At 39.1% G+C, this 23,115-nt stretch overlaps 1 protein-coding gene across 2 annotated transcripts in view; it reads left to right on the top strand.

Annotated features, from left to right (window-relative positions):
- FAM171A1 (family with sequence similarity 171 member A1) overlaps window positions 1-22,611 on the top strand; it is an 89,277-nt gene extending 66,666 nt beyond the window's left edge. For both annotated transcript variants that reach the window (XM_032113217.1, XM_032113215.1), the window contains 4 exons: window positions 1,750-1,926; window positions 15,153-15,269; window positions 17,771-17,885; window positions 18,508-22,611. In XM_032113217.1, the coding sequence (XP_031969108.1) occupies window positions 1,750-1,926; window positions 15,153-15,269; window positions 17,771-17,885; window positions 18,508-20,212 (2,114 nt within the window). In that variant the 3' untranslated portion in view covers window positions 20,213-22,611. The remainder of the gene's footprint in view (window positions 1-1,749; window positions 1,927-15,152; window positions 15,270-17,770; window positions 17,886-18,507) is intronic.
- The last annotated feature ends 504 nt before the right edge of the window (window positions 22,612-23,115 follow it).

Raw genomic sequence — 23,115 nt, 5'->3', positions numbered from 1 at the left:
CCAGTTCCTTCCTCTATCTTGCTGTTTTATATTCTAAGGTGTTAAGGGGACAATACTGTGCACCACTGGAGCCTATAATACACATTTACAGGTGCATGGGTAGGCTGGCAACCTTCCCCTACATCTAGCTGAATTTTCAACACTTACTTGTCTGTTTTTAATCTGTTAGCTCTGTGTCTTTCCTGCATTGCCACCTTCAAAGTGCCTGTTTTCTCAGTACTTTGATTCCTCTGTAAGGTCAACATCTGCCCCTCTGTTCATAGTCAGTGAAGGCAGCTTGTGTGTCCCTTGCACACCAGCCACATAACACTGACACACACCTAGAAATCTGGGCAAAGTGGGCATCAGACTAGATTCTTTCATAAATCAGCCACTTGCAAACATTACTTCTGGTTATTTTCCATTTGTTCAGTTTGACAATCCTGCAAAATCCAAGGAATTTGAATTTCAGAGAAGTTTTGTCACCTTTTTTTCCCTTCCCTTTACCACTTCCCCACCTCCTTTCCTGGTGATGTCTTTATTTGGTGAGCTGTTACTCAGAGACATCAAATTTAATAAAGGCCATTTCTCGAGACTTAACCAGAGTTACAAGAAATCATAAAGGTCTCAATGCTTTCCCACCATTCCCTCAAGTGTGCTCATCCTGTTGAGCACTGTCGCTGAGATACAGCATGTTCCTGAGGACCTCTTGGTGTGCCATCAGTGGTGGGTGTGAATGTGCTCTCACAGGCAGTGTGCAATGTACAGCACCAGGGTTACAGTGGGGGCAGTGCCCCATCTCTGCCAGCTATACATCCCTCTTCCTTCTCCCAGATTTGCCCCTCTGCAGGAAGAGCAGCTACACAGCCCCAGAGCCAGCACAACAGGGGCAGCTGGGATGGTGCTTGTGGCAGCTGCCTGGGCCTGCGGGGCTCAAGCCCCCTGCAAAACTGGAAGCTCTATTTCTTCCAATTTGAACTACTTTTGCTATTGCTGTGAGCTCCTGATCTCCTCAGTTTTAAACCTCAAGGGTTTAAACCTCAAGGTTTTTTTTTTCACCTATGTACATATGCCTGGGATATTTATCCCTGTCATCGATTCATTTGGTTAAATCATTGAAGGGTTATAATGCTTTTTAAAAGTATGTTATCATTAAGTGACATTCATTGGCATGCAGTTTAAACATAAAGAGTAATTACTGTCTTAGATAAGAAGATAACATTTTATATGCTAATAAACCATTTAGCATGGTTTTATTCAGTGAAAAGCCAAAGGAAATGCAACCTGGCATTCTTAAGCATGTGACTGATCATTTGTGAGGTGCCACTGTTTATTTTGGAGTTTGTTAGTTAACAATATGGGCATTTGAGGCTATAATAAAGACTTGTAAGAGGTTTTTTTTTTTGCCACAATTATGGCCGTGTTGCTCATACAGGTTTATTTAAGCTGAATTAACATGAAAAAGTATATGCAGGAGATTTTTACATTGTAGTTTTTTTTGTCTTCACATTTTTCCAAAATTAAGTGAAAAATAGACCATATACATCTTCCTTCAATTTTGTGGCTTGGGTTTGTTTTTTTTGGCAGGGGGAGGGTTGTCTGTTGGCTGGCTGATTGGTTGGTTTGAGGTTCTGTTGTAAGGCAGGGAGGAAATTGCTGCTACCATCCCTTGAGACTTGGGTTGATGCAGTACTGCGGTGTTGAACCACACAGGTATCCCTTAAATTCTGTACATTCTGTAGTCACGGTGTTCATTCACTCTCTTGTTAGGAAACAGCACCAGGTATGACCTCACCCCTGTCACTGCAGTCAGCGTCCACCTCCTCAGCAGCGATGGGACCCCCGTCCCCGTGAACGGCCCCATCTACGTAACAGTGCCTCTGCCAGCAAACAGCAACCTGAAACACAATGCTCACGTTCCAGCATGGAGGTTTGACCAAAAATTTGGTAGGTAACATCTCATTGTGGCTCCCTAGATGGCTTTTCTATCTAAAAGAAGAGACAATTGAGTTTTACTGATCAAGTAATGTGTGGTATATATGCAAATATACTTGACTAGCACTGTGTGCCAATTGTAAACAAAAGTTTTTATAAATGTACCATTTTTCAATTATTAAATATTTTATTTTAAAACTTGAGAGAACTGCATTTCACCCACAAACTGAGGAGAGATGTGTTCACTACAGCACTGAATTGGAAGTGTGTAGAAATGGAAACATGCCTTATCTTTGCCAGCAGCCGGTTGTCTGACCTTGGGTCCCTCTCTTGGCTCAGGCTGTGTTTCCTGCCTGCCAGATAGGAAATACAGTACTGACTTCTTTTGTAAATCACTTTGAGATTTACTAATACTGTCAGGAAAATACATGTAAATGATTTAAATAAATTCTAAAAATGAAAAATTGATGAAATATTTTGAAAGGACGGAATGACTAATTAATAAAACCTGTAAAATGCACTCAGGTTTTTATATTACAGAATAGTGTTTGCCATTGTGAACAGGAGTTTTCCCAGAAATACATGTTTTAGGCTCTTTTTAAAATTTATTTTCTTTATTTTGTTGCTAGTTGGTACACTGTACTGGCCTTCTTTACAGCTTCGAAGTTTAAAGGACAAAGAAGTGCATAAGTCTTGTCCTGGTGATCTCCCTTCAGTTACTGCACTGTGCCATCTGAAGTATGAACCAGATGGTTGTTAAGATAAAGGAGAATGGAAGGTGAGAAAGGTTGATACTGAGAGAAAAAGGAGCCAGAAATGTGGGTCTGTATAGACAATCAGTGGGGCTTTGTCCTGCAAGGCAAATGTTCTGAGCCAGTCGATGATCACACCTAGAAGTAGAGCAATGAGCATGAAAGCAGCATGTCGGAGAAAAGGAGGAAGAGAGAGGTGAAGGGCGAAATAATGTTTTTCCTTCCTTCCTGCCTCTGTTTGCTGAAAAAAGTGATGTATTTTCCAACAGCATGCCTATGAATCTTCTGTCAGAAGTTGCCTGTATTAGAGAGCAAAGCAGTACAATTTAGTAAAGAGTAAATTTGAGTATGATATAAACTGGAATAGTAGAAAAAGAGTGCAATTATTGGATTTGGCTTTTCCCTTAACTGTGGAAATGACACTTCTCTTGTGCTGTCCTGGCAATAAGTTTCACTATTTTCTTCCCGAAACTGAATCATTCTTCTAGAAACTATTTTGTTTTCCCTTATTAAAAAAAAAGACAGGGAAGACTGAGTCATGTTTACTTTCCCCACAAGAAGCAGTCCTTCCCCAGTCCTTCTGTCAGCTGTGCTAGAGCTGCAGCCTGTCTAATTGCCAGTTACTCATGGCAAGTAAATGGTTCAGATTTTGATTATGGAGCTTTCTCATTTATGGCCAGATTTCTCCTGCAGTGAGGCCACAAAAACTCTCTCTTAGTATGGAATATGGTTTTTAATTTTGTGTATAAAGAGCTAGTTACCCTATTGTGTGCAGTATATATATTAGTATAGATCAATATGGGTTAGTTAATTAGTGTTGCAGGCTTGAGGCTCCCAATCTTGAGACAAGTCCAGCCTTGTTTGATTCATGACAAACTACTGGAGCACTTGTGTTAGGAGGAGAAGGCATGAGGACTGCTAAACAAAATGCATCTTTGTCAGGCCACTTAGCTTCACAAAGCTGTGGAGAGGAAGGTATTGAAGATGATAGGCTCAGGCTCCAGCTCACGCTTCAGCTGAAGTAAGCATCTTTCTGTTCAACCAAAGATGTTGAACAAAGATGCATTTTAAGCCCTGACTACAGCATGCCAGTTCTAGTAGATTTTTGCCCACATCCCAACCAATTTAAATTGGAGTAGCTTAATTTAATAAGTAGAGCAGCCACACTACCTTTTGCAGGCTACTTTAACACCCTAAGGTCTGTCAAACTAGCCATATGTAGCATGAACATGGTGGTATCCTGTCATTCCACATCCCTGTTGTTCTTGGACTGTGGAGAGAGATGGATGGCTAATGACTGGAATGGCTCCATGCTGGAGAAATCCTTAGCTGGCAGATAAGTTGTTGTAACCCACTTGCACTGCTAGATCTGTGCCTTGTCAGGATAGGACCTCTGACCTTATTATTCTGATTTTGTCTTTCATTTCAGGGCTGCTTTTTTCAGTGCTGGTTATGTCTCAGTCTCTCCTTAATAGATTTCCAGTGACTTAAATTTACATGCTTTTCTCTGAGCAGTGAGTAAATGCCACAGATAGAAATCTGTGACTGTCTTACCAGGCGCTAACACAGCACTTCTCTCTCATGGATTAGCAGTACAGTGGATGCTTGTTTGTGCAAGCCATTGTTTTTGTTTAGAGTCCATGTGGTTGTCATCATTACTGCATGAAATATAATTTCTGCTCTAAAAAGCAGAAATACTTTTTACTTTCAGAGGATGTGGAGAAGTGACAGAAATACTACAGATATATTTTAATCCTTAGTGTCTCATATGTTTTGCTGAGCTCATGATGAACTAATATGAACCCAAAGGCATCTGACTGGAAATGCAGAGATTTTCGTAGTTTCCACAAAAATGAGGCGTATTTGCATCTTATGGCAGCCAAAAATAACTAATGGCTTTTTAGGATGTTTACCATAAACAATCTGTATTTGCATGACCGTGCTTTCTATCCTTGGGAGAGAAGCAGGAGAAGCAGCATAGTCTGCTTAAGGCTGAGAGTGGCTCCACTGACACTGATGAAACAAGCAGCCAGAAAAAACAGGCTGACATCAAAATAAGGCAATCTGCTGCATCTATTTCATACTGTTCCAAATGAAATTTTTCATTATGAAACAAACCTACTGCCTTGTGTGCACAGCAAGCGAATTAAAGCAATAATATAATTTTGAATAGTTAATAAAATGAAGATCAGCTGTCAATGCCCTGGAGATGTTTTAAGGGTAAGCAAATACATGTAATCTTGTTCTTGTGTTGGTCCACCACTGTTTCCTGCAACATTTCTGGGTGTTGGTAATAATAAACACAGATGCATTGATGTTGCACACTAAAATGCAGCTTAATTGCTCCATGCTGTGGACATACCCATGTCTTGTGTTTCACACTACTGTGGGATGGTGGTTTTATTTCACAGTATGCACTTAAAAGGTTTGAACATAAAGACAGGGTTTCTCTTTTCTATAATCAGGAGTGCTCAGTGGGGTTTTCTGGGTTTTGGGGTTTTTTTTTCCTAGCAAGTACTGTGTTGTATTTATCAATCTGAGGGGGCTGAAAAACTTTTTTTCTTTATCTGTAAACAGATGGCTGGGATCATGACTTCTTCCATGTGTATTTGCCTTGATGTCAGTAGGATTTACAGCAGTATAATTAATCTCTCTATTCTTGGACACCAAATTTCTGTTCAAAACTTCTTTCTAGCCTTGTCCTCTTCAGTCAGAAATACCACAGATCCCAGCAGAAATGAAACTTTCTGCCTCCTGTATCATCTCCAGCTTCCACCAGCTGGACTGAGTAACACAGCACTTGCTCAGTTGTATTTTCCTCAGGCCCCATTTAAATGGTTTATGTTTTATGTTAAGGTGTCTGGTTTTCATTGGATTCAGTGAGCATTCTCCATTTTAAGTCCTCAGTTTCATTCCATGTGGTATGAAGGCATTATGTTGAACCTAGACCTCTAGATCCACATCTGGAGCTGTATGAAGGACTTTAAAATATTATCAAATATTCCAGTGTGCATAATATGAAAATGAGATTTATTAATATGATGCATCTGAATTAATCAACAGGAAAGTATTTTCAGCACTGTTTTCAGTTATGTGGCAATGGATTCTGGAGTGGAAAGGTTAAACCTTTGCCCTTTTGTTCATCCTCCTTAAAATGTGTTATTTCTTGTGCACTACATGTAAATTAAGTTCAGAATACTGTGTCTGTGTTCTTCCTTCTCCCTAAACACTTGGTGTGCATCTTGGACGTGACCTTGTTGTGTTTAAATGAGTGGCTTCTTTGCAGAGGAGGATGTTTCCCCAGTGCCTGAAATTTCAACCATGTGTTCATGTAAAGTGATGGCAGAATATAAAGAAGAATATCTTTGGGAACTCTTTGTAACTTTATAAAACACAGTATTTTATGTACTGTGCTGTTCTTGGTTGGTGCTTTCTGACTGCATTTAATGCCATAATAGATTTCTAAATGCATTTAAAAGTCTGGTACATGTTTTTTCTGGGTGATGTTCTGCCGTCAGTGGTAAAATTTGTATTGATTTTTGTAGAACCGGAATTTCCAGATGTTCCTTCCTCAGCAAAATCAAGATAATGTTTTCTGTGCTCAAAAGAAGTAATGAGGATATACTTACATGTAAGCAGTATTGGTGCCTACTTAAACTTGACTGCAATTTCATAGAAGTGAAACGATGCTTGTTTTTTGTTCACGGTGTTTATAGGGAGAGAGCAACAGCTACTGTCAGGCAGAATATGTAAGCAGATTACTGTACATCTACCTGTGTAGTTCACTGTGCATTGTTTGCAAATAAGATGATTTATAAAAGTCTCGAATTTAAGCTTCCACAGGGTAGTAGTGATGATCCACCCAAAGAAAATACTGTCTTATGTTTCTTTTTTGTTATGAATTTGATTAATGTCTGACTGCCACCACATTCATAGCCCTGTGTGACTAACAGAAGATAATCATCTAACAGAAACATTCACAGCCTGTCACTTGATCTGGACACTGGGTGTGAGTATGTGCTTCTGACCTTGGAGGGATGGCCTGCATTTGGGCTGCATGCAGCTGCACACGTGGCCTGGGACTTCATGCGCTTTTCCATGAAATGCGTCTTCTATGCCTGAGAAATGGACGTACTCAGGAAATCACATTCCTCACCCCAGAAGTTTGAGCTTAGTATAATCATATCCAGAACACATGGTTCTAGACCAGATTCAGTGATGATATGGAGATTGGTTTGCAAAGGTGAAAACCACAAAAGTTCAAGGTTAAGCTATTTCTGTAGTTTAAAAATTTCTTGACTATTTGATTTTGACTTCCTTTTTAATCTCAGCTGGAAAGCTTAAATTATTCTTAAAGACTAAATACACTAAGGAATACAGGTTCTTAACTAACTGCTCTCAAAGAATTTCATATTTTGTGTGTTGCCATAGAAATGGCAGCTACCAAGCCCAGCTTTTTACCATGTACAATGTCTACATAATAGGTGCAGATACAATTTCAGAGTATTAGACAGACCTCAGCATTGAAAGGAGAAGAACCTCTTCCTCTGATACTTCACAGTGTAGCTCACTGAGGTATGTTCTCACTATCATGATTCCTCTGGAGAGGATCGTAGGAGACAGTTGTGCTTATTTATTAATGTGTGTTTTCAAAATGGATGTTGTGGCTTACTCATATGAAAGTGAATGAATGGATTGTTTAATCCTGTGCCCACCTCATACACCATCCGAGCTGCAGATACAGCAAAGTGGCTGAGGTATGGCATGATGGTGGTGCTTAAGGAGACACTGAAGGAATCAGGTTGATGCCAAAGTATAGTGATCTTTGTGCAGATAATCTACTAATACGTAGTCAAGGAAAGAAAACTGGAAACAAGTCTCTGGCTTCTGGAAGCAGGTTTTAATAATTTAGTGTCATGTAGATGGCCCTGTAGCTCCACCTATAGAAGCCATGGCAGGAGAAGGTGGAAAGAGGCAGGCATCAAAACTTCAGAAGCGGAGAAAAGACCTTTGTGCTTGTGCAACTGCCTGAGTTGAAGAGGACCTGGAGATTGGTGGGAATCCAGGCAGGAGTGGGAAGTGCCTGGATGGGGCTGGAAGAGACTGAGGAGGACCTGGGAACTCCTTCCTCTGCAGCTTTGCAATGTTAGATCAAATCCCAGTGTGCCTCTATTTCCACTTCCAGTTTGAAAAATAGAAACTGAATGTGAGTGTGATGTGAGGCTGAAGGAAGGAAAAGGCATGCAGTGTTTTGAGCATGTGCTTTTATTTATTACTTGTTCTAATAATTTTGTCAGTAACTGAGAGAATGTGATTAGTAGTGTGGTAAAACAAATTCTAAAGGCAGTATCTTTCACGTATACCAGTAACTAGGAATGGTGGTCCAGCAGGCATAACTAAGCTTTTCCTTTTGAAAGACAATTATTACCCAGTAATTATGTATCAAAGTCATTTTCTTTAATAATTCCCTTCTGTTCTGGCATCCTGGAAGGAAATACTGAGGAGACCAAAGCAATGCAAGCAGTTCTGTGTACAATGTGCCCTGCCTTCTGCCTAGATATAATTAAGATTATTAAATAATGAAAACTGGTGTGTTCTTTTGTTAAACACTTGACAGGTGATTTAAGGGGGAAAATGAGAAGAGATGGAAAAACCCACAGAGCTTCTCAGACACAAACAATAAATTGAGCCCTTAGATTTCCTTGCCAAAATCTTCAAGGTATGATGGTAAAAGCATTTCCCTTTTAGTTAAAGAAATAATGGTGGTGGTGCTAGAACAGGAGCAGGATTTAGCCCTGGAAGGGTTGTGTAACAAATTCTGTAAGAGTGGAAGTATAATGAGTCTATGGACTCTCAGAGCAGGGATGTTTATTTTTTATGTTGCTTAGCAACCCTGAAAACAAAATCGTAATATTAACCTAAATACTATGAATTTTTAAACCCATGTATATTAGGGGGAAGGTGAGGAGGAGAGTAAGCTCCACCAATATTCAGGAAGGAATTTTCAACTTCCATTTCAAGCTTTTAGTTTTTTAGAAAATGCACAAAAGTAAAACAAAAAATCTCACCCCTGTCTAGTAAAACTTCCCCTCCTGATGCAGATTAGGGGTGATTTTCAGTCAGAAGAAGAAATCTGATAAGCAGCTTTCAACTGGTAGGATGAAAAGCTACAATTTATGTATGTCATAACCTGCTTTAAGAAGTTATTTTCACAAACTTGCCCTTGATTAACTCTTCATAATAATGCTGCTATTCGCAGTGTCTAAATCAATTACTTCTAGAAGCATTTTTAGTATGTTTTGAATAACCTTTGCTGCCCTACACTGTCTAATAACAACCTGCCTCATTCCTTTTGACACATATATCTCTGTTTAACCGTGAATCTCTGCCTAAGCAGGCCAATCTTACAAGACATCGTAGACAGCACAAAAGAGATCCATGCTGAAAGAAAAACACTTCTCATTAAGGAATATTTATTTAAAACATCTATGCTATTAAGCAGTATGGTTAGAAGTACCTTTCTTTTCTTTCTAAAGCTCTTTTGTCTAAGGAAGATAATCTTCTGAATAAAAATAAATTCATATAATGTTTAATTTTCTCTCTGACTAATTAAATCCTCTTATTTGTCAAACCTATTGGATGGAAATAATTAATGTTGTAAATAACACAGTTTGGTTCCCTGCTTGAGTGGGATTGGATGATCCTGTTGCCAGTTAAAAGAAACAAAATGAAAAGCAAACAGTATTTGATCAATGGAAGAATTTTCTACCAAAAGCTCACATGTAAAATTAATTTATGGAAGTAAACCACCATAGCTACCATATATTTAAATACAAGCGATACTTAGGCTTTATGACTGTCCTTGGGGGAAGTTGCTGGCTGCAGCACGCTCCTCTGACAGTCATTTACCAGAACTATTTTGGTCAGTGACAGAAAGAACACCCCATCAAAGTCAGCAGAAGTCCCTGCAGCAGTAGTGATCTGGAAGGCTCTGAAATGGTCAGCTTGGGAAGTTAAACCTGAGGCAAGCAGCTCTGTACATCCTCCCAGAGAGCCAGGATCTGTGCTGGGGTGCCAGCGAGCAAACTCCCCTTGCAGCCAGATCACAAGAGGGGAGGTTGTCTTCCTCCTTCTTGGCTGTAGCAAGAGTCCCATACATCTCTCCCTAGAGCACATGGTGGTGTGGGGCAGTCCTACCTCACCTAGGTCAGTGGGAAGTTTGCCATTTGCTTGAGCTGGAGCAGCATGGGATTGCCAGCATGCTCAGTCACACGTGGAAGCCAGAGGGACATACCATTCCCTGGATTTTACTACAGATGAATTTAAAATAATGAAGTCTAGCTTTAAAATATGGAAGCAGTGTCATACTTAGAGGTGTCATGTATCTAGACAGTGGAAGCAGATCCATTTGTGCTGCCTGGTTCCAGCAAGCTGTCACATCAAATAATTGATGTCTCTGAAGACAGCAGGACGTCTCTTTTCTGGGCAAACCAGCCATACCTACAGTGGTTGTGCAGGGGGATAGTCTAAAATAGCTGTTCTTCAGTGGCTTCTCTGCAATAGCTGCCCTTCTGGGTACTCTCCTTGCTGAAAGTGCCATTTTTCAGTCTGATTCAGAAGTAAACCAAATTAAATTACAAAAAGGTGTTTTTTAATGCTGAATGTGTCTTGAAATAGGGATTTCGTGTGCAAACCTTTTGCTGTTAAATTTGCTCATGATAACCCCCCTCTAACCCCTATTGGCAAGTCCTAAAAGCTGCCTTAAATAAATGTGTTCATCACAATCCAAGTTGCTGCAAAGTATTAAGATGCTTCTCTCTAGCAGAATTTGTTTCTCCTGCTCTGCAGAAGTCAAACTTCTCTGATATTTTTGCAGTCAGATGGACGTCAGCTTTCTTTATCTGATCGTTTTTTGATTTGTGTATCTTTAAAGTACTGTCATTTTTATATTCTTTGCCATGTTCTCTTACCTTGCTTTTGATTTTCATATATGAAAGAGTGATGGGTAGATGCTTCATAAGCTTTTTAAGAAAGAATGAAGAATAGATTTGTTAAATTACATAATTTATTCCAAAAAGTCAGTAACAGGCAGTATAATTTTGTTGAGAAAAGCATTAAACACCTAATTTCTCTCTGTGCTGTTAGTTTGAGCCAGGAGACAGCTCCCCTGACTTGAATCTTGGATCAGCGTGTTGGCTCCACTGAGCAGTAAGAGAGGAAAAAGAGGAAGAGAAATGTAAAAATGATCTATAAGCAAGAATGTCTCTATATATAGAAATTTTCCATGAAGCACCAGACAGTCTTTAAGAATTAATGGTGAATTGGCCTAAATCATGCAGTGCTTACAAACTATACTGAGCTTGCTGTTTCTGCTCCAAAGAGGCATTGACAAGTTTTCTTTGGAACTACACAGTCTTGAACAAAAATGATCACTTCCATTACAGCTCTTTTTACCAGCTTGGGGTTTTTTTAATAATCCTGTATTGCTTATTACTTAACAATTATTACAAATAAAGTAGAAATATTAATCAGCAGTGAAGCTCATTGATTTTGCTGACTTGGGTGGGGGGAAGAAGTAGATGTTACAACGTATTTGGAGCATAACAGATTAAATTATCAGAACACAGCATACAGGGAGGTAAGACCTCTCTTCCCTTCTAAATCCTACTTAGTTCTGCAGTTGTAATCCTAACAACACAGAAAGAATGAATGCTGCTTGCTCTTCTTCCATTTGCAGGCTACTGCATAGGAACAGATAGAAAAATGGACAAAGTTCTTTACTCACTGTCCCAGTCTCCTCCTTTGCTTACAGCAGCAAGTATGTGAAGACACAGAGGGTAATTAGCTTCACTTTTAGAACAGGAAAACATATTTTTTTCCACTCCAAGGAGGAATCTGAGGCAGGATAGGGAATTCCTTCTCAAGGCTGCTCAGCAATGAACTCCTGGTCATGTAAGGCAGTGTGAAATGGTAGGAGCACAGCCAGTCTGGAATTGGGTTTTGCTCAACAGAAGGTCCAACATCAGTCATTACAGCAAGCCATTGCATGTAAGGAGCTACAAGAACACTTCTTGTTTAATGATACTTGAAAAGCAGCCAGGAAATTAGAACCTATAAAGGATGAAATACGAGAGATACCTGGAAATGCTGATGGATGGATTTGCAGAATACTGGAGGTACGTCAGTTCCCTCCAGTAACACTAGGTTGGCTTTCAGCTATTTGATCACAAAAGAAAGCAATACAGGACTTCGTGTTTCAGCTGTTTCCACTCAAAACTGTTCTGTTGCTGCTGTTTTGAAGGATGGAGTTCTTTGCTTTCTTCATCCCACAGTGTGGGAGGATGCTCTGTTTTATTAGTGGACTATTGGTAAGAGATGGTGAAAGTTTAAGAGGCAAATTTAGCACCAAAGTTTCGGACAATGAAAGTATTAAAAAAGAGCCGACAGTGAGATAGTGTACTCATGGTTCACAGGAACCCACATTGGTGTCATCCTGATGAAGGAACTTGGGACAGTGCCATTTAAAAAGTAACTATTTTCTGTCATAATACACCAATTTGTAGGGTATGGTCAACAAAAACTGCATCACTTTTGTTTAAAGATGACCAATATTGGATATATCTCCCATGCATTTGAAATTCTTAACTATCCATAACAGAGAGAGGGAATTACATTTTTCCTTAGTTTATACAGACCAGCACATTGCCTGGAGTATGTCCAGTGGTTAGCAAGAACGGGTGAGCTAAGTGAGCAGCAGGTAAGTGTGGAACCTGACTGAGGCTTGTGCAGTAGACTCATTTGCTTCCACTGCAAAGAAAGGATTCCTGTTGTTGCTAAAATATGAGCAATCTGAGCTGCTGCTCGTTTGGCAGGACGGCAGCACAGCTCTGCTCGCAGCGATAAGCCTGCAGCCTCTCTGAGCTTCTTGATCGCTGCATTATGCAGAGTATTACCGAGCAAAAGGCTTTTCGGGAGGCAGCAGGAGGACTGCGTCCTTTGGCATGCGGCATCATGTGGATAAGGCATGCTGGACACAAGTTCCCCCTAGTGAGGGAATCGGTAATAGCTTGTGCTCGAGGAGGCAGCGACAGACATAGACACCGAAGATAGTGAACTTTGCTACAAATTTCATACGTCTGCATTCTGCTTGTGTGTGAATTTAAAGGGCTTAGAGATGGTAAGAAGAGTATGTGAAACATGATGTATTCGTCACCCAGGTCCTTCCTTTTTTTTTTTAATCAGTACTTTATATCTCTGTTAAAGTTTTACTTTATTTGTTATTGACATTGTTGTGTATTTGAATAGTTGGTGCATATTCTCACCATCCAAATCTTGCAGAAAAAGAAAAATTTCAAGGTTACAGAATTTTTTACCAAATGGCATTTTAGAGACAAGATAAAAACATTTTGTGACCCTAAGGACTATTTTTCACCTTCAGGGCTATTAGTATGACATCTTCCCTGAAAGTACATGGATAGACAATCTGAAGGGTTAGTGGCCATATTAGTAGAGAAAAAGAAATCTACTTTTCCTAGTTTTTCCAGAAACTTCACACATAACTGTGGACAATTCCATTCTATTTTTCCTGAAAATGGTTCCCTAAGAGGGGCAAATGAGTGGCTACATCAAGGTGTTCTGCTGCAACAGTTATGGATGCCACATATGCAAATCTGTGTACACAGATTTTGGTCCTTTTAGTACCATAAATCAAAATCATTTGTGTGCCTTTCTTTATGAAATAACAGATTATTGCTATCATCTACAGACTGGAAACGATACTTGGAAAACTGATAATTACATCAGCAATTCCTTTTCCCTGTTGCCCACAAATTCCATTTGGTTGCAAATACAGTGGACATCTGGCAGTAGTACTCACCTCAATCTAGAAATCCTCTCAACCATGTATTCTTCTAAACCTTTCACTGTATTCAGATGGGTTTATTATTTACCTAAGACAGTGGTCTTACATAGGAAAAATCAGTAGTAGGGAGGAAATAAATACTCAGAAAAGCCATTCTTATGTGTAGAGGGTTTGCACAGATGGATAATCTAAGGAACACAGAAGAAATCGTCAGGATCTTGGATGTATTATAAAAACAACAAATCCAGCCCCAGCACCTCTTCTGTGTGTTCTGTACTCACTGCTGAATGTTCAGATGACTGTCATCCAAAATGCTCTTGCTTAGTCCTGAGTGACATCTGATGAAAAGCACTATTTTGGGAATTACAAGCAGGAGACTTACTTAAAGGAAGGGGAATCACAAGTACATGATGCAGCTTGCCTTTCAAGTGAGCATTTGAAGCCGAGTAGGGGAAATACAGCATTCTTCCCCCTTCTGCCCAGAAATAGAGAGCTGCACTACAAAACTGCAGAGGGGTTTATCCCTTCTCTGTACACAGATCAGCATCCTGGTAGTGGCCACCAAAATATGTCAAGAACCTCCTTAAGGAGTCCATGTCCTCTATTATGGCACCAGGGTGGCCTCTCAGTGATTGCTCTCCGTGTTGAGGCCAGCAATTCTGTGTTTCGTTCAAAGAGGATGAATACAGGAACAGTCTGCAAGCCATTCTGGGCATTTGTTACATCAGAAACTAAGATGATTTTTTCTCCTACAGCCCTAGAATCAGAGGTCTTAATGAATTACTAAAAGGCATTCAGCTGGTTCAGTTGTAAAGGTTCTCATGACCCAACTCTTGGAATAAAATTAATATTCAGGAAGTAGAGCAGCTCTCAGCTAGTGCAGATTGTCAGTCTGGACTACTCGAGTTACGTGAACTTAAACACATTGCTTTAAAATTGTTAGTCTTACTTATTTTGAAATAATCATTTCGTAATTCTAAAAAAAATCAATTTTGTTTCTTTTGAGAAACATGTTTTAAAAAACTCATCATCTGTTACCAAACAGTATTCCTGTGGGTATTATACAGATTCTGAATGATTAACCAAGTTAATAAAAAGTGATGGTGCAATGTAATTCTAGTCATTGGCAGCAACATTCATAAGCTTGCTTTCTGTATAGGAAAACTATTTTGAGGAAGCATTTTCCTCTGTCTTCTACAAATTGACAGCCAGGGCTGGTAGAAAGGTGGTGTATAGAACTGACGTGTGGACTGAGAGATGTAATCTTTTGAACTACATTTTTAAAGTAGGCTGTCTATGTATAATCAGCTTCAGGAATATCTTTCTTCAAAATAGGGGAATCTAATATGATGATAAATGTTTTCTTTCAACAGGTTTTGAAGATTCACTAGTTTTATTTAATCTCAAAGGTTTTATGTTTGGGATTTTTTTGCTTCTTACAAAGCCATGGGGATGACTGCTTGTGGGAGCTCTTAAATGCCAGTGACCAGAAGGCACAACTTCCCACTTGACAGCAACAATCCCTACCGCACATGGATAGGCTTTATTACTGCTTGATTTTCCTCTTGTTTGCAGAGGAATGTGTGAATATCTGTAACATCTTCCTACAACTTTTACATTTACAGGGACATGGCTGAAGAGTAGTTTGGGCATTGTACAACAAGAAGGAAGTCAGTTGACTTGGACTTATATTGCACCTCAGCTGGGCTACTGGGTTGCAGCTATGTCACCTACTATCCCAGGTAAGATAGAACTGGATTTTATTGATATTTGCAGCATTGGGTAATTATTTATTCATATATAATGTGTATATTTTTCAGAATGAGCTCATCTGCGATGCCACAGCTTGATCAATAATGGATTATTAGCAAACAGAAATCTGAAAGTAAAGGGCTAAAATCTTTTCGGGATTGTGTGGGGCAACCTTGGTGCTCAAAATACCTGTATCATTTCAATGGGGAACTTTTTTAATTGTTCTGCTTTGATGCATTTATGTCACCACTGCCTGGTAGAGCTATTGCTAGAAAATGACAGGAGTCATAGCATCAATGTGTTGGTGTTCCAGCCGGTAGAAAAACAGGTGCTGTGAAGTTTCTGTACAGAAACTAACAGAGATACAGATTCATCTAAAATCAGCATTATCCTGGGTTAGCTATTACTATTGGTTGGATGGATGGATGGATGGATGGGTGGACACTTTTTTCCTTTTGCACTGAAGATGCACATTTTGCCCTGAGTTATGCTTTGCATCTTAGTGACTGATTAATTTACACTGAGAATAACTTAGCTTAGAAGTTTCCCCTTAGAAGGTGGTTTATTAGAGTGGCATTGGTACAGAGGTGACTGGTTGCCATCTGCAAACCTCTTGGCATAACTGTAGAAAATGGCTTTGAACTAGGCATTAATTACATGTGCTTCTGTGTCTTTGGAGATTATTAATGCTGCAACTTCTGCTTCCTTTTTTTCTGCCTGTGGCTGCTTCAGATTTCTTGGTGTTAGTTCTTCAGGCACCAGTTATCTGAGATACCTCTGTGTATAAAAGAGCCAATCAATCAATCAATCAAAAAAAAACCAACTCAGAACTCCTTACAGATTTTCTTTATTAGGTTTTCCAGCTGAAAACTTAATCCAGTAGAAATGAAAACATGTTTGCCTTGGCTGTGCAAGCTCAATAAACCATATATAACCAAAAAACCAAACCCTTACATGAGGAGAGGTTTTAAAGTCTACTTACACATATCATGAAGTTGTTTCCTAATATGCGAGCTTTTTATTTGAGGTTCTATTAAATGATAGATATTAAAAGCTGGGATATTCAGCTGAACAGACTTTAGATATCTCAGCAGGACAGACTTCAGAGGCAGGTGCAGATCTGAATAAGCTATCATATTAAATTCAATGGAATCTTACAAAATAATTGTACTTGAAGAAAAAGCAACTGCTCTGAGCCAAACATTTCCCAGTACAGCTCTGTCCCCAATTGCAAGGAAGTTACACTAGTCAGGAAATTATGCTTGTAACTCTGAGGTTACAAGGCCTGTAACTCTTAACAGGAGAAGGATTATTTGTCCTTGTGATTTAACTTGTATGGCAGAGTTTCTACTTGTATTTTACTTTTCCTTCCCTCTAGGGCTAGATCTGAGTTCCTAAAACTTTTTTGCAATAGGAACATTTTCATGAAAAATGCAAGTGATTTATCTTGTCTTCTTTTTGCTTAATGTCCTGAAGCAACAGTAACGATCAATTATGTAAAGGTAGTGGTGGGACAGAATGTATAAATATTTAGATTTCCCAAATGCAATATAATTTATGTTACTTTTAATGAGTTAATGTATTTTTGCATATTTTATCTCCTAATTGAATCTATTTTATTTCTTATCTCAAAAATGGGCAAAAATGAGCTTTGTTTTCCTAGCAGTGGCTCTACAGACCACTCAAGATCCACAGATGAGGTTTTGCAAACCTTATGGCCTAGAACCGTTAAGTTGACCAAGTTTGCTGTCCTTCACAGTACATGCATGTTAGTCTGCCAGCTGGTGCTGTACCTCCTTGCCTGCACATGAAAATTTGAGTCTTTATTTCAAAATTATCATAAGGATTTTACAAACCAACAGGGTCACTCATGCATAATTCTGAACAGATGTTGTCCACATGTGTGCATTCCTTTGTATGTTAGAACATTTACTAAGCATTATTTAAACCTGGAGTTACAACTCTGTTTCACTAGTGGCCTGTTTCTTAAAGCTACTGAAGATCTGCTTGGTTTGGCTTGATCTAGACTTCAGAGCACCAACACATCTTCCAGCGAATTCTGTAATGCAGTGTCTGTACTGTTTGGTGGGAAGCACCACAGATGTTAAAGAGCAGTTGTTGCCCACCCTGTTGCTTCGTGCATTACAGTGCTGGGAGATGCTGGGATGGATTTTCTCCAGTGGTGAGAGCTTTGGCACACAGCATCAGCATTAGGACCTGGAAGGCAGCATTCACTGATGCATGCTTCCATTGAAACTAGCTGCTTTTCCACAGAATGAGCTAGTTGGACTTGCAGTCATGAAAACCAGCACATGCTTTCTCCACAAGTTGCTCCCTTCTCCAGAGATGGTCTGCTCAGTAGGCACCAGGACTATGAGCAGCAGTGTTGCTTAGCGCCCTGATAATAAGAGAAGGTGTCCCTCTCCTTGTTTGACTGTTGTTCCTGTTTGCAAGTTATTACAGGTCTAAATTCTCTTTTCTGGCCTTCCAGGTCCCGTTGTAACACACGACATTACCAGCTATCACACAATGTTTCTTTTGGCAATTTTAGGAGGGATGGCTCTCATACTTCTAGTCTTGCTGTGTCTGCTTTTGTATTACTGCAGGTAAGATTCACCATCCTGGTTCCTTAGTTCATGTTGAAAATACAAGCTTTTTTGTGCTTATGAAATTAAAAAATTTTGTATTGAAACATTTTTACTTTGGGGGGAAAAAAAAGGGAAGCAAACACTTGAAAGAAACAGTGAGATCAAATTTCCTGTGTTCCTGGTTACATGAAACATATAAATCCCTGCCTTTGGTAAGATGGTACTTGAGTACCTGTATTCTCCATGTAACTTCCTATCAAACATGGGCATAGGTTCAAGATCTCTGTCATTGTACCTGTTATGCATTTGCAAATGATTTTTCTATTGGTGTTGTATTAAAATGAATGTTAAACTTTTATCAGCAAGTGCCTACTAATGAGTGATTTTATATTTGCCTTCACCAGACATTTACTCCAATTTGTAATTGGTACTTGAGATATTTCCCAATTGACATTAGTTATTCTTTAATTTTATCTTCACTGCTGGGATAAGCTTTTAATTTTTAGATTATGTAATAAAAGCTCAATTCCCCTAATACTAATCACTGCTTAAAAAACTTCTGTTAAGACACACTTGCTTCTCTTATTTTTGTGTACAACAGTCATAAATGTGTAACTTCTTTTGTTACTGGCTTTTGTAGAAGAAAATGTCTAAGACCACGTCAACATCATAAGAAACTGCAACTTTCGACAGCACTGGACACTTCTAAGAAAGATCAAGCAACCTCAATGTCCCATATAAATTTAATATTTTCACGTCGTGAGTCGGAATTTCCAGGTGGATTGTCCGTTGCTAGCAATGGACATGCTGAAAACTCAGGGGCAAAGGAATTAATCAGTGCTGCCCACATGGAGATGGTATCACCTACTGGGGAAGCAGATATGCATACACCTATGCTCAAACACTCCTTCAGTACTTCCCAGGAGTTTAGCTCCCGAGAGGAACTGCTCTCTGACAAGGAGAAAGACAAGAGCAGAATTTCCTTGGATGACCTGACTCCCAGTGGATCGCTAAGAAAAGACTACCACAAATCAGCAGATAGTTTTCCTCTAAAGACAAGAAAGTCTACAGAAATAGCTGAAGGCTATGAGTCCCCTATCAAAGATGAGTATAGGAGAAGTTACAATGCTATGCTCTCTCAGCCTTTATTTGAAAAGCAAGAGAGAGAAACTCAAGTATCTATGAACCATATTGCTACTGGAAGTAAATACAATATTCAGGAACAAATATACCCCACACCTTCAGCCCCTGAAAAAGAGCTGCTGGACTGCAGACCTACTGATTGTATGATGTCTCGTTCAGTTGATCACCTTGAAAGACCTACATCTTTCCCTCGACCAGGTCAGCTAATCTGCTGCAATTCTGTTGACCAAGTCAATGACAGTGTTTACAGAAAGGTTTTGCCTGCACTGGTCATCCCAGGTCATTACATGAAGCTGCCTGGAGAACACCCTTTTGTTAGCCAGCCGCTGGTTGTCCCAGCTGACCAGCAGATTGATATAGAAAGACTTCAGGCTGAGCTTCCTAACCCTCACACACGGCTTTTTCCACACCCCGCCCAGCAGCTGCAGCCCCAGCAGTTGGCATCCCAAGCAATATCTCAGCAACATTTGCAAGATGCAGGTGCAGCTGAGTGGAGTCAGCCAAATGCTTCCATGTCTGAATCTATTTCCATTCCTGCCTCTCTTAACGATGCATCCCTGGCTCAAATGAATAGCGAAGTGCAGCTTCTTACAGAAAAGGCTTTGATGGAATTAGGAGGTGGAAAGCCATTGCCTCATCCTCGAGCATGGTTTGTTTCTCTCGATGGGCGCTCAAATGCTCATGTTAGACATTCATACATTGATCTCCAAAGAGCTGGTAGGAATGGGAGTAACGATGCCAGTTTGGACTCTGGTGTTGACATGAACGAACCGAAATCTGCCCGAAAGGGAAGAGGAGATCATCTGTCTGCACCACAGAGTCACCCCCCAGTGCAGGAGCACCAGCAGAGAGAGCGGAAGGTTTCGGATAGCACGGCTTACACACAGCTTGTGTACTTGGATGATATGGACCAAAGTGGCAGCGAGTGTGGAACAGCAGTTTGTAGCCCTGAGGACAATGCTCTCCGATGCCTCCTAGAAGGCACCAGTAAGAGAAGTGGTGTGCAGCTGCCCAGCCTGCAGGAGGAAACCAGAACTGTGGATACCAAACCAGAGCCATTAACTAGTCCTGAACATGGAACATCTGTTCAAGATGACGATGATGAAGATGAGGAGGATGAGGAAGATGACCAAGGTGAAGATAAGAAGAGTCCTTGGCAGAAACGAGAGGAAAGACCACTAATGACTTTCAATCTAAAGTGAGCTATTGTGAAAATCCACCCTTCAGTGGAGTATAAAATTGCCAAATATCCTTTCTGTGGAAGTGCTTGATATTTTTTTTCTTTTTTTCTTCTTCTTTTTTTTTATGTTGTGGAGAGAAAAGAGAAAAACAAATTGTGGTGAGCAACATTTGAAAGAACTTAAATGCATTACTGTGTAAATGTTAGAAAAGAATTAAAATCATTCCTCTGATTTAACAGCTGCCTCCAGTGAGATAGCTGAACAAAGAGTGTGATTGTTATTCCATATACTTGATATTGGTCATCCAGGATGTTGAAAATACTGACAAATTGTTTTTGGTTGGTTTATGACCTCAATCTCCTTATGAATGGGAGCTGGTAAAGCTTTTGTTTTGTAGGCCAATTTTATGTTGATAATGCTACTGAAAGTATCTTAAAAGCAGGAGTTTGACACATGGTGTCCAAAATTGTGCATTATCTCAATGAAAGGCTATGCATTGCTGCTTTTAGTAATATTTTGCTTATACTATGCTTTTCTTAATTTTACAAGTTGGTTGTAAACATTTTATGTCCTTTATTATATAACTACTCAGCAATTTATTTTAATGTACAACTGCAGGAAATTTGAGTAGCATCCCTTAGCATTGAAGCCTTTTTATGAAACCAAACTGAACTTTATGTCAACTAAGATTCCTCCAATTCTGGTCCCATTTTCTCAAAGTGCCTTTTTTACAGTAACAATGAACAGTCCCTTCTTTTGCTAAGTCCTTTTAATTGACCCCATTTGAGATTTTATAAACTTCTGAACTTCTACCTTTTATTTTAAGCTGCATGCCAAGAGTCCCATTTTGTGCTGAGCATTTCTCATTTCAATACAGTGTATTCTGTAGCTATCATGTATATTGTGGATTCTGTTTAGCCAGGATAGACTTAGAAGACATTTTAAAGGGCCCAGAGTAGACAAGAAGATAGTTTCATTGACTGTATATATTGTTAGTTTCCTCTGGAATTACATGAGCTAATCATGCTCATATAAAATGGACTATTGACCGAGCAAGTGGACTGAATGTGTCTAGAAAAATTTGGGGGAAAAATAAATGTACTGTCCAAAAGTGCCAGAATTACTCTTCTGTGCTTTTTCCATACAGAGCTGCTTGGTTATCCAAAAATTATAATTGAAAATAAACTGCAAAAAGTATCTTTGTGGATTTTTTCCTCTGTTAGTGGGTATCACATTATTTAATGTTATTTAAAAAGAAAAATACTTTGGTTTCACTTTTCCTGTGCATATTTATGCGCATGTGACTTACTTTCTTTTGCAGTTCTCATGAACTTAAGTCAATACTGAAATTTAGACCCCTTTTCAGAAAATCATCCTCTGTATCTTGATAAATACATAATGATTTGCTTAAGTATCACTGAAGATTTTGGAAATGAAATCCTGGTATCACCAAAATTCCCTGTGGAGTCACACTTCCCGTGGGCCAGTTTTCTTCCTAGGATTTCTGTGGATACTCACACTTACTACACTCTTCTCACTTTTTCATGAATTGGGTTCAAAGAACAGGAAGTATGTGACTTCCACTCTTGTGGAATCCCTCGTAGACATTCCATTTATCGTGTTTCATTCCATTATTTTTTTGCAAATTAGCAGCAGTCACACTTACTAAAGTTAACAATTAAGTCATCTCCAAAGTGATATAAATGCTATACAGTTCCTATTTAATTTTTAATAACAAGCCCCAACTCACATTCATTGCTTTATTTTCAGTAAATTTCAAGGCTTTCATAGGAAGCGAGTCTTGTAATTTCCATCTTACCATTTGTCTTACCTGGGAACCTGATCTCTAGCCAGGAACTGAATCCCAGTTCCCTAGTTCCCAGGTCAATGCTCCTTTCCATCCATGAAGCCAGATCACCTTTTGCTTTGATTCATGTTTGAAAGTGATATATGTTGTAAAAGGAATCTAAAATACTGTGGAGTGCATTGAATATTGAGATCACCATATTAGCAGTAAATTATGTTTTACTCATTGTGTATGTGCCAGGTCCTTTCCTGTTCTGTTTAGGAATTTTGTACTGACCACCTGTGAACTGGTTTTGGGCTCTGGATTACTTACTGTCAGTTTGTGCAAGGTCACTGAACAGAAAAATGCTACTTTAAAGGAATAGTATTTATCAGATGTCAGTAAGTGCTGGTGATACAGTGTCACTTATTAATCAGAATGCTGCATAAGTAAACATTCTGAATAGAACTTCCGCATACTAGAATTATTGTGCTATTTAATTTCAAGTTTCTGTTGTCTTAAATCTGTCATTTTTAATTACATTCTTTTTTCACATTCCTTTGCAAAGTTTCCATCATTACTATCTTGTAAAGTGAGATTGTTGCTATTAAATTGCAGTGGTTTGTTTCTTTAATTGTGTTGGTTTTATGTTCAAAACACTTCTTTTTATGATTTGATGATTTGTGGTCCTAATACAGCAAATATACTTGAACAAACACAATGTGGGTATGTTGCAAATCTTCTTTAAAATAGCATTTTTTAATTGATATGATAATTTAATTTTGCAAAATACATAGTTTATGAAATGTATTTCTCTATATCCAACACACCTGGGCCATATGCTAAATGAAACTGGAACAGAGTTAACACAGATCAGGTAACAGGCTGAGATTAGAGTGCGCTGTGCCTAATCTAAAAGTCCAGTGGTAAGTTCCATGTTTTAATTTTCAAAAACTTACTGAGGAAGATACGTCAGTAAAATACAAAGAAATTTTCTTGCTTGTATATTGCAGTTGCACAGTGAAGCAAGTACCAGTAAAGCTTATAAAACACAAGAGAACAAAGTATAACTTGAATAGGTCTTGGCATCAGCAGCTCCAAGTCCATGTAGAAGATAACCTAGAAAATTAATTGTTTT

This window comes from Corvus moneduloides, chromosome 1 (genome assembly GCF_009650955.1).
Source record: "Corvus moneduloides isolate bCorMon1 chromosome 1, bCorMon1.pri, whole genome shotgun sequence".
NCBI lineage: Eukaryota > Metazoa > Chordata > Aves > Passeriformes > Corvidae > Corvus > Corvus moneduloides.
This window is presented reverse-complemented; position numbering and strand designations above follow the sequence as displayed.